General features: G+C 35.9%; 1 protein-coding gene across 1 annotated transcript; it reads right to left on the bottom strand.

The window, feature by feature from the left end:
* Positions 1 to 5909: 5909 nt before the first annotated feature.
* LOC145125371 (putative carboxylesterase 18) lies at positions 5910 to 7255 on the bottom strand. The gene is made up of 2 exons (XM_079060830.1): positions 6567 to 7255; positions 5910 to 6462 (listed from the first exon to the last, which is right to left on the bottom strand). The coding sequence occupies exons 1-2, from the start codon at positions 7161 to 7163 to the stop codon at positions 6022 to 6024; spliced, it is 1038 nt and encodes a 345-aa protein (XP_078916956.1). The 5' UTR covers positions 7164 to 7255; the 3' UTR covers positions 5910 to 6021.
* Between the last annotated feature and the right edge of the window lie 5366 nt (positions 7256 to 12621).

The raw sequence follows: 12621 nt of genomic DNA, 5'->3' as shown, positions 1-12621 counted from the left end.
CCACTCGCCACCGCCGGCCACCACAAGGTGGTTATGTGTGTGTGTTAGTTAGTGTATGTGTGTTACTTTTGGTTTTTCCATTGTAAATTGTAAAAAAATGGAATAATGAGAAAGAAGCCCTAACCACCACCGTGAGGTGGTGGCTGCCGCCCCCTGCCGCCACCGGCCGCCCTGTCGGGAGGCGGTGTGCCTTGTTTGGATTGTGACTCGTTAAAGGGACTAAAACCCTAATGGGCTTAGTGAAATCATAAGGGGCCTAATGAACCCTAATTGGTCAAAGGACCTAGCTATTGGGCCTATTGGGCTAAGATGGGTTGGAAACCCTAATTAGGGTTTGGAAAACCCTAATGCCATGAAACCCTAATTTGGGACTTATCGGGACCGCATCGGAACTATTTAATGAATTTAATATATTAATTAATAATCATTTGCAATCAACCTAAGTCAATATTGGACTTAATGGATTAAGTCCTTAATGGGTTAAGTAGGAAAACTTAACCCTAATCATCATGTTATGTGAAACCCTAATTTCACTTGGGCCTCGAGTTGGGCCTTTCCATTGGGCCTTGGTGATGGGATTATTAATGGGCCATCCAATAATAATCATATGGACTAGAATATGTTGTTAGGCTTTTGGGTAACGCCCATATGAGGGGTTGGGCCCAATTTTGAAAATTGGGCCATAGATGGGCCACAGTTTGGGCCTTTATGATTATGTGATATTGGGCCATTAGAATATTGAATGTTGGACTGGACTAAATGGTTGGGCTTTATGGTAAGACCTTATAAAGGTTTGGGCCCAATTTGGAAAATTGGGCCATGTGTTGGGCTTTGACTCATAGTTGACTTTTGGGCCTTTGGATTGGGCCTTGGGCTTGAATAAAGCTACGTTAGGGGAAAAGTAGTATTTACCCCCCAAGTATGTATTTATGGTTATGTGTTGGAACCCAATTATTAATTGGGTGATGTTTTGGTGTTGACCGTTCGGGAATCTGCTGGATGCAATGTGTTGGGCTTTGACTCATAGTTGACTTTTGGGCCTTTGGATTTGGCCTTGGGCTTGAATAAAGCTACGTTAGGGGAAAAGTAGTATTTACCCCCCAAGTATGTATTTATGGTTATGTTTTGGAACCCAATTATTAATTGGGTGATGTTTTGGTGTTGACTGTTCGGGAATCTGTCATCCAGCAGCTGGGATTGAGTCTACGGGACTTCAGCAGTGTAGGGTTGGGTCTGCGGGACTTCAACAGTGTGAGGTGAGTTACCTTCCAGTAGGAGTGGGTCTACGGCCACAATGCCGGCCCAATAGTAGGAGTTGTTTGTTAGATGATTGTCTTCGTGATAATTATCTGGTGTGTTATCATCTGATATGCTTTATGTGCTAGGATGCTACGACATATGTGTTAGTAGTGGTAGGGTGATATAACCCTAGTTACCGGTTGAAAGATACCGAAGGGGTAGATAGTACCCATGCATGCCTAGCAGTATGATCATGATATTTTATTATGTGATAGTGGTAGGGGTGCAATACTCCCCGGTTACCGGTTGAAAGATACCGAAGGGGAGGTTAGCTCCCGGTTACCGATTGAATGATACCGAAGGGGTAGGTCGAACACCCAGATATGCCTGACAATATATTTATGTATGTTATGCTATGTTATTACGTGGTAATGATAGGGGGACAGTCCCCGGATACCGGTTGAACGATACCGAAGAGGTAGGCCAACACTCGGATATGCTTGGCAATATATGTGTAGTATGGTATGTGGTATGATAGGGGAACTCACTAAGCTTCGTGCTTACGGTTTTCAGTTACTTCGTTTTCAAAGGAAAGGAGTCGGCTTGATCGCAGCGCATCACACTATGTTTTCCGCACATGAGATCTTTGGGATTATACTCTGATATTATTTTATGATAACATGTTTTGATTACTGACACTTTGGTTTTGACATGAGATGTTATTACGGATGTTTTATTATACGGTTGCTTTTATAATAATCTAATAAAAATGAAATTTTTGGTCTTGAATTTTGGGATGTTACAATGTCATCGTCTCTTTCGTCTCCAATATCGTTCATAAAGTTCATAATTGGACTTTTACTCACAATCAGAGTTTCATTCACATTATCGTCAAACTAATCCTCAACATCACTTAATGATTCACTAACACTATCTTCACTAAATTGGGAGTTGGGTTCATCAAATCCAAAGTCATTATTTGTCACACATCTATCACCATTAGGTAAAGGAATTTGTACCTTAAAGGGGTTGGTGATAAAATCAATAGACTGAACTGGCCGTGATACTCCATAATTGTTAAGAAGATCTACAAGAGTAGTATTCGTATGCCACAATATTTTTAACTGCAAAATAAACAATAATATAAAATACATAAATTATCATATTTTATATAATGTTTCACAATAGATATTTGAAATTTAGGCAATAGTATGTACCTTACAGTTTACTTGTGAATGAAGATTCGTGTATGGAGTTACAAATGTGACTAAAGAATTAAAGTAGAAAAGCCGAGATTTCAAATTTGTGAGAACTTTGGTTTATGAAAATGACAATGGAAACTAAAATGGTGAATTCAATATATACATCAAAAAATGAATTGAACGTAAACAAAGTTATAATTATTTTTTTTCACTTTTACTTACATATTTTCAGATGAAAATGACAATTCATACTTTTGCTTTTGCATGTGGATAGTGACAATTAAGACATCTACTTTTGCATGTGGATAATGACAGTTGAGACATCTATTTTGTAGATAAAGGATGACATTTCAATGACTTTTTTTTTCTACAAATAATTTGACACACACACACATATATATATATATATATATATATATATATATATATATATATATATATATATATATATATATATATATATATATATTAAATTAAATTAAAAGACATACTTGATATTTGTATATTTGAAGTCTTTGTCTAAATTTTTATACTAATAATTATTGCTTAAAGTATTACATAAATTTCGATTATGTAATTTTAATAATAAACTTATATATTATATGTAATAAATACTAAAATATAAACTTGAAAAATTAAATATATAAAAAATAAATAATATATAAGTTGTGGGGTTATTATGAAACTTAAAGGTGCTAAATGTAAATTTTATATGTTGATATGTTTGTTTTGTTTGTTTTTATGTGGGGCCAAAAAAATAACTCATTTTTACAAATGGAAAAAAAATCAACCTGCAAAGGGTTTCTAAATTCGACCCATTTTTTCAAAAAACTTTATTTCTGATTAAGGACTCCAGATGCTCTCTATATCCTTTTTAGCATATTCCTTTTTCTGTGAACATCTTTAGTTTTTCAGTTCGAAGTGGAGTAATCGGGGTATATCCCATCACAAAGATAATAACCATGTTTGTACTCATGCAGGTTCACTATGAAGGACATATAAAAGTGCTTTCCTGGTCCATATATCATTGAAAATCGCAGACTGACCAAGAGCATTATTGTCATTGTCAGACTCTACAACACCAAAGAACGCATGTCACATCTACAAATCATGAGATGCAACAGCTTCGAGTATCATAGTCGATTACACACTCAATTGCGGCCTTCTCAGATACTTTCAAATACTTGTCTAATGCATCATAGGCACTGTAACTTTAATACCTAAGTGTAGTCGTACATTTATGTATGTCATTAAAACCATTCTACCTCTAGCATCTGGTTTTTGCCGAAAAATTCATGCCGCGCCTCTAAACATTACTAATACATAAAAATAATGCCCTATTAAGACGACAACGACATTCGAATGTTGCATCATTATAAAGACAATTATCAGCAAAATAATCACATATCAGAAGTTCACGTGTGACTTGCCGATCTAATTTGACAACTACTCTTGTATTAGTAACAATTATACTATCTTCATCGGCTATGTTTTGCACAACAATTAAGAATGTTGCGATAAACTCCTCATCATTAACCGAATCAAATTAGTAAAAAGAAAATCCATTTTATGTTATTTATTATTATAAAAAAAGAAATATGTAAAAAATATGGCTGTATGGGGTTGTATTTAAAGATAAAAATAAATAAATAAAATCTAAAAAAAATTAGCCGTTCAAAGGCTAATCAACAAGTGAAATCATTCGATATGGCTCGTACTCTATACCACAATTCACCACGACCACCGTGGTGGTTGTTGCCACCTAAAAAGCCACAAAGTGCTGGTTAGGGATGAGTTATAAAACCGAAAAACCGGACCGGAACCGGAACCGGTATAACCGGAAAATGCTTAAACGGTCCGGGTATTGGGTTCCAAAATTACTCTTATCCGGGTTCCGGGTATTTCGGGTATGGGTCCAACGGGTCCGGGTTATCCGAATTTTTTTGAACCGGATATGTTTAAAAAACCGAAACCGGGTTTAGTGGGCCAACGAACCGGTTTAGTGTCCAAGGAACCGGTATAGGGTAAAAGAACCGGAACTGAAGGGTTATCTATTGTGATCGACGTTCGACAACTCTCTTTTCTCTGCTCGACATTGAAAGGATCCTCATCTGTTTGTGATAATCATCAAATAAATTCAATCATGTTTTTTTTTGCCCTTCTCTGTGATCGACGACAATGAAGATACACAAGTAAGTGTCAAGAATTTTGATTTCATGTCTTGTGAAGATACACAACTCGTTTTTGTTTTTTGTTTTCTTTTTTTTTTTGCCCTTCACTGTAATCGACAATGGTGGACATTCAAATATTATGTTATGTAATGGAATCAACTATTGTGATATTTGTGTTTCAATCGTAGCCTTGGAATTTGAAATGTTAAAAGGGCAAATGGTTATTTCATCCCATTCAAATAAATTAAGTTCCAATCTTGATTTTGTGCACAAAAGTTACAGTTTGACCTTTTTTTTTGACCTTTTTGGTCATTCTGAAAGTCAAAATGCAACTTTTCTTTCTTGAAACTTTAAAAAAGAAGAAAAGGTATAAGAAACACGTGACATATGCTTATCAATGGCTTTCTGTTAATCCACAATTCCACATTATACCCCTAACTTTTTTCATAAAGACTTGATAATCAAAGGATAGAATTGTCATTTGTCATTTTAAATTGGTAAAGTTGCATAATACCCACTTACCCGGCATGTGCTTAGTTAACACATGTGTTTTACCATGTGTTACATGACTGTTTTGAAGTGGTTTTACCATTCAAGCTTCATTTTTGTTATATTTAATTGAAACAAGGTAAACTGTAACATGTTTTATGTGTTTGACTAATAACATGACAATATATTTGAAACATTTTCTTCAATGCAAATAAGAGCAGGGGTATTTTTGGAAGTTTTTTTATTTCGGTTCCAAAATTTCGGTTTCAATCTTGGGTTTCCGGTTCCAATGTTCAAATTACGGTTCCAACCGGTTCCATACCCACTTTACCCGGTCTGATACCTGGAACCGAACCGGAACCGGTTCTCGTATACCGGTCCGGTTATCGGGTCTTATAATTTGTCAATTCCGGGTTCCTGGTTTTCCGGATCCGGGTTCAACGATCCGGGTCCAACGATCCGAGTTTGGACCCACTTTCATCCCTAGTGCTGGTGGAAAGCAGCGTTGTTTACCTTTTTTGCCACTATTAGTCTATTATGATGCTTTATATAAAATTAATGTCACTATTATTTTTTTGGTTCCATTATTATCGGATGTTTCTACGTCCACCGACTGATTGGAAAGCACTCTACAATACCTTATATGTGCCAAAAGAAATAGTCCGTCATTTAGATACGTTGGCAATCATCGGTCATACGTCAGAATTAAATATTTTCAATCATTTTATAAACTATCATATTCTCAAAACTCACAAAAAAAATTATGAAAAAAGCAAATAAAATATACATATTATTTTGGAAAAAGTCATTTAAAATCTGTAGACCAACCAATGAACCACCGGGCCAAAATCATTCGATATAATAAGAGTTTGGTACAACTAATAATGCATACGTAATAAAACGAATTATTAGCCAAGGTTTTAATTTGTGAATTTAGTGGCAACATTACTCGATACTGTGTGAACGAAATCTTTCACTTGGGCAAGAACTTGTCCAGATTCAGGCAATTCAGGATAGAGATAGAAAGCATGACACATGTTTGGATACTCAAACAAGTACACTTCTTTCCCTGACTTTTTCAGCCACTCGTAGTACCTTTTTTGCCAGTCATATAAGGCGTCGAATCCCGCCACCACCACCATAGTCGCCGGAAAGTCTAGTTTTGATATGTCCACCGCGTTTGGGCCGCTAACGTTGCTGATTGGGTGGTCCCGATTGAACCCTTCTCCTTCTGGCAAAAACGCCTTCCAAAACCAATCTGTTCGCTTTTTCGAAATAATCGGTGTTCCATCGAGTCGGGTCTCGGAATCCGTCCCCTCCTCGCCCCCAAAGAATGGTTGAATTGCTACAACTCCGATCACCTTCAAACATGATGCAAGTTTTTCTTACCAATAGTTATGATTACAGAAACTGTTAAAGACACTTGTTGTGGGCTTGTGGCTCTAGTTATTAATGATTAATATACCTTGAGTCGTCGGAAGTTGAATTCACAGGCTCGTTGAGCAACATGATGAGCTAAGTTTCCACCGGCGCTATCTCCAACAAGAAAGCAACGTAACAGATTCGCATTTTCCGGCAACGATTTAGACTTGTTCTCTTCATCATCAAGAAACTTAAGCACATCGAAGCAGTCATCATGTTGCGCCGGATACCGATGCTCAGGAGTAAGCCGGTAGTTTACAGAAACAACGATGGCCGGAACTGTTCTCGCGAATCGATGGCACACAGCATCGTATGGCATGACATCAGGGGAGAGAAAGGCGAATCCACCTCCGTGAAAGAACACGATCACCGGGAGATCTTCACCTGCGTGTTGTGTAGGTGCGTAAACACGGAACCAGAGGTTACGAGTCTCATCTACAACCACGTCGTGTGATGCTACGCCGTTGACTGGTTCTGAGGTTGGCGGAATTCGGAAGTCGAGTAAGTTAAGAAGACGACGGTTGACAGTGCCATTTTTCCGGCAACATGCGTCCGTGACGACGGAGAAAAAGGAAAGATGAATGCGTGTTTTCCATGGTAAGGAGAGTGACGGTTGTGGAGGTTTGGTTGTCTCCTCCATTGACAAAATATTAAAGAGAAATTGGTTTGATAAATGCGTACAACCTTGTGAGGAATAGGTGAGAGGTTTAAAGATGTATGATTAAGTTGAATTGAAAATAATAATAATAAATTATGTCTTTTATTATATATGGAAATTTGCAAACATAAAACATATATTAGGTACATAATTTAGACCAATTGTTATTTTAAATAACTTTAAACAACGTGCTTTCTACGCACTACATAACATACTTTAATGTTTGATCATGCTAGAATTTTTTTCCACATTTACTAATAAGATGAGAACCTTTACACCTTGTTTTGCTTATAATATTTATGATAAAATACAACTCTTTTGTAGGTGAATTGTTTTACCTACCGTCGTTTATTGACTATATTCTCTATGCTTTAAAAAAAAAATAGAAAAAAAAAACATTTTGTTTTTATCTAATAAAAAATTATCCTCCTATATTGAAGAAAAAACCAAAGACTAGTTTGGTTCTTTAAAAACAATAGTAACCTGTAAAATTGATCCATATGTTGCATTAATTGTCCACTAATGAAAACATTTTATGGATTTGTATATCAACCCGTTATTTCAAGTTAACGTAAGTTAAATTTATTTGACTAAGTTAACGTAAGTTAAATTTATTTGAATAAAAGTCAAGGAAAGTCGTTAAGTAATTAAATATAAGGGAAATAACTTTATTATATACTATATGTTTTTGATTTTTAGAATTTAGAAATTTATAACACTTGGCCGAAAACATCAAAAATGGATCAGGAAACCTACTCCACCGAAAACCTTCGCATGGATGCCTCCCCTCGGACCGCAAACAGCTGGACCGCAAACCCACTTTCCTCGGACCGAAATCAGGTTTGCGGTTAAGATCACAAACGTGCGAGGCCACCTATACTTCGGACCGCAAACCTTTGACCGAAATCATCTCCTTTCTCGACCGAAATCTTCAAACCGCCTACCTTTTTCCTTCATATTTAAACAACAAAATGGATCATTTAAACACTTCCAGTCGATATTTTTCACTTTATTTCTCTCTCAATTTCGAATCTCTTTTCTTTCTAAGAGTTTGATTCTTCCAAATAATTACAAGTTTTGGTAAGTATCTTCTATTATTTAGTGTTAATATAACATTTTTATTAATCATTCATTTCACTAATTTTGAATACAATATTGTGTGTATAATATTATTAGGATACGTTTGTTAAAACGTGTTTTAACCCGAGAATCATCACAAACACATCGTAACCAACCAAGAACACGCAACCGAGGTGAGTCCATACCCCTACGTTTTCATGATTTTTCACTGTTTTGGGGGGGGGGGGGGGAATACAAGTGTAACACAAGAAATTTGTGTTAATATCTAAATGTTTTCAATATTTTGTCAATCGTTGCCGTTATTAAAAACATATATATATATATATATATATATATATATATATATATATATATATATATATATATATATAAGGTTCAACAGACTTAGAATTGATAATTTTACTCCATTTGATGTTTCTTGTTTGGTTGTGGGCTTGGGGTAGAATTATTTATTTGACTGCTTATTTAATCATAATTATATAAATATTATATTTATATAAGTATAAAACTATTTAAAACTTGTTAAACAAAAATATATTTTTGCAAACTATTTTAATACCATTTGGATGTAAATATTGAATTTCAAGGAACAACGGTATCACAGATTATATGAATTAAACTTGCTGAATTATTAACAATACAAAGGTTTTCGTTTCAGTAGAACACATACATATAAACTATAATATGTATAGTTTATGGAACTTACATATTACTTTTCAAAGTTCAGAATACAATACGGAAAACAAACATATAAACTATAATAGACATAGTTTATGAATCATATGCACTATTTTACATATTCAGAATACATTATGGAAAACAAACATATAAACTATAATAAATATAGTTTATGAGATATATTTACAGTTTATCCATTTCAAAGTAACTTTTCATTATTCTACACGTAACCGCCAATATAGCATTTGTGAGACACACTTCACGTACTTATCTAAGTATCAACCAAGTCCTGAAATTATAACCAAAGTCTCCTGGAGGGAGAGCGTGACACTTGTGTATAGATCTATACGGGACTGACAATCCCGCACCATAACTATTCACTATAGTTAGGCCAACATGCATTGGGTGACAAATGTCGTACCAACTACGACGCCTGAAGAACGTTGTGTTCAGGCCATCTTAGGTCACCAAGCATGGTTATGATAACTCACAATTTGGTATTGAACAAAACGATTAGTGTATGAATAGGTAAACAACTTCACATAGTTTTATTAAATAATAAAACTATAATACAGTATTTTACAAGTACAGCTGGTGAATCCAGGCACTTACAATTATATAGTTTTTATACAAGTACAAATACAAAATACTATTCCAGTACAGAGAAAACATACTTTTCATGGTTTTATATGAATTAAAATTTCATCATACTATATCAGAGTACAATAACGTTTACACATTTTGGTCTAAGGGTATTAAGACTACAACACATTACAACAGAAAATATAGGATTTTTTGGGAAAACATACTTACATTTTCAACGAACAAATAATAGATTCCAGTTACAAACATGCTCATGAACTCACCAACTTAATTGTTGACACTCTTTTCAAAACTATTTGTATTCTCAGGAAATCAGTAACAGGTATCCACAGGTTTTGAGAAGACGAAGCTTCATAGACTCATGTCTTTTAGTTTTTGCTATACATTTTGGTGTCAAGTATACATTGATTTGAACACGAATGTAAAACAATACTTTATCAATGTAATGGTTGTTGTACTTTGATTACTATTATGCAATTGTTGTGATACTGTACAAGACGTCATCCGCCCCCGAACGTTTCCACCGTTCCGGTTTGGGGTGTGACAGATTGGTATCAGAGCATTGTTTATAGTGAACTAAGTATATCAAACCACAAAAGATATACAACTATAAATACAATGGGGCTGAAACGCTCTGACTAAAAGAATACTTTTAAAATCTAAGTATTTTATAAGAAGTATACTAACATACATACATACAAGAAACAGTATCACAGTGAGAACTACATAAAAGTATTTAGATGTTGGACTCTGCAGTTAAACCTGGACAGTTATGTAATCATATTTGAGATAAATATAGCTTGATCAACTATTTTTATTTGAGATACGACCAACATGTGTTTGTGAGTGATAGTGGTGTGGCAACAAGTTTAAAACTTACCAAATCTATATACCAGAAGAACTCTAGAACCAAACATAAAGTTAAAATACTATAGGAGTATTTTATGGCACTATAACACTGGAACAACAATATTCAAGAAAGTCTTTCTTACTAGAATCAATCATGTGAAAACAAAGGACCCTTACTGGTAGATCTATAATTACAAAGTGTATACATAAGAGTTATATATAATTAAGAATTAATAGACTTAGAATTGGTGATTTAGCTTTACTTCCTGTTCCTTGTTTGGTTGTGGACTTAGAGTAGGATCACTTATTCGAAGGTCTATTTAGTTTTGATTATATATAATTTGTATACACTATGTGATTATAGGGGGACCCAGTATGAGTCATACTTTACAAATTCCTTAGAAAAGTTGCTATAAATTTCATAAATTGAAATTGCGATTGTTTACTTACATTAGTAAATTTCTATTGTAAATTGCAGAACACTATGAAAGTCAGGATATGATACGTTTAGAACTAAGATATATCTTGTTCAATATCACCTGACTTGTAACTACTATAGGGGACTTATCATCATTTCCTCTTTAATCTCTATAGAAAAAGATGTCGCCACGTACATCAAATAGGCGTTTCAACAACAATACACCAATTCCACCACCGCCACCACCTCCACAGTATGACGCTGCTATTTTCCAAGAAACAGTAACAGCCGACGTGGCTGCGGATATGACGCAAATTAACGCCAGTGGTACTAGTGGAGCCGGTAGTGGTGCTCACAAGTCTAATCACGGGGAAAGATTTGGACACCCAAGGGAGTGTTCTTATAAAGACTTCACGAATGCTAAACCCAAATCCTTTGATGGCACCGGAGGTGTCATTACTCTAACGCGCTGGTTCGAGAAAACCGAATCGGTGTTTGAAATCTGTGCGTGCCCCGAAGCTAGCAAAGTAAAATTTGCAGCATGCACTTTCTTGGATAGAGCTCTCTCTTGGTGGAACGACTATGTCAAGTCGTTATCTCTCCCAGTAGCCAATGCCATGAGCTGGGAAGACTTAAAAGTTCTGATGCTGGCAGAATATTGTCCTAGAGTCGATATACAAAAGTTAGAGCAGGAACTCTGGATTCTGACGATGAATGACTCCGATATTGCTGCATATACTGCTAGATTCAGTGACCTGGCTCTTCTGTGTCACGGGATGGTGACCCCGGAGAGTAAGAAAGTAGAAAGATACATCTGGGGGTTAACTCCCCCGACTCAAGGAAACGTTATAGCTGCCAATCCACTTACTTTCGATAGTGTCAAGCATCTGGCACTGACACTCGTAGATCATGGAGTTCGTCAAGGCTCCATGCCAGCCGTTTTTGAAAAAATCAAAGAAGGAGGCAGCAAAAAGAAGTTATGGAACAAACGAAAGGGGAAATCATCGCAAGAGCCTTCAAAGAAGCAACAAACTGTGGCAGTACACACTGTTATTGTTCCTGCTGTTGTTCTTACTTCTGTACCTACCACTGTTTCTACTACTCTAGCACCCCCGATTCGATATGTTGGGACTTTGCCAAAGTGTAATAAGTGTAACTTCCATCACACGGGAGTTTACAGGGAAATGCAATGCAGAAACTGCAACAGGAAGGGGCACACCGCCCGTTTCTGTAAAGTGCCAGCACAGCCCATCTGTCAAGTCCCCGTCGCGGGAGTAAGTCAAGCTTGTTATGAGTGTGACGAAACCGGACACTTCAAGAGAGACTGCCCAAAGACAAGGAATGCTGGCGGTGTAGGAAGAATTTTGGCAATTGGCCACCAAGAAGCAATGATAGATCCTAGCGTGGTTACCGGTACGTTTCTTCTCAACAATTCTTACGCATGCATTCTTTTTTATAGTGGTGCGGAGAAAAGCTTCATAAGCTACCAATTCAAACATCTACTAAAACAAAATCCCAAATCACTAAAAGACACATTTACCGTAGAGATGGCAAACGGAAAGACCGAGAGTACAAACGACATATACATAGGATGCACACTTACTCTAAACAATTATTCTTTCCAAATTAACCTTATGTCGGTCTCAATTAAAAGCTTCGATATTATCATCGGCATGGATTGGTTATATCTTCACCGTGATGATATCCTATGTTATGAAAAAGTCATTCGTCTTAATCTGCCAAGTAACAAATCTCTCGTTATCTATGGCGACAAACCCGATACGAATCTTCAAATCATTTCTTGCGTCAAGG

Source organism: Lactuca virosa, chromosome 7, assembly GCF_052849685.1.
Source record: "Lactuca virosa cultivar CGN04683 chromosome 7, Lactuca_virosa_CGN04683_v6, whole genome shotgun sequence".
In the NCBI taxonomy this organism is placed as follows: Eukaryota; Viridiplantae; Streptophyta; class Magnoliopsida; order Asterales; family Asteraceae; genus Lactuca; species Lactuca virosa.
Note: the sequence above shows the minus strand (reverse complement) of the source record. Positions and strands in the feature narration are given on the sequence as shown.

Bases quoted from the DNA above. Each gene is read 5' to 3' on its own strand.
- LOC145125371 (XM_079060830.1), bottom strand. From the start codon at position 7,163: ATGGAGGAGACAACCAAACCTCCACAACCGTCACTCTCCTTACCATGG. The intron at 6,463-6,566 runs GTATATTAATCA...TCATGTTTGAAG, and splicing joins TCAACTTCCGACGACTCAAG to GTGATCGGAGTTGTAGCAAT.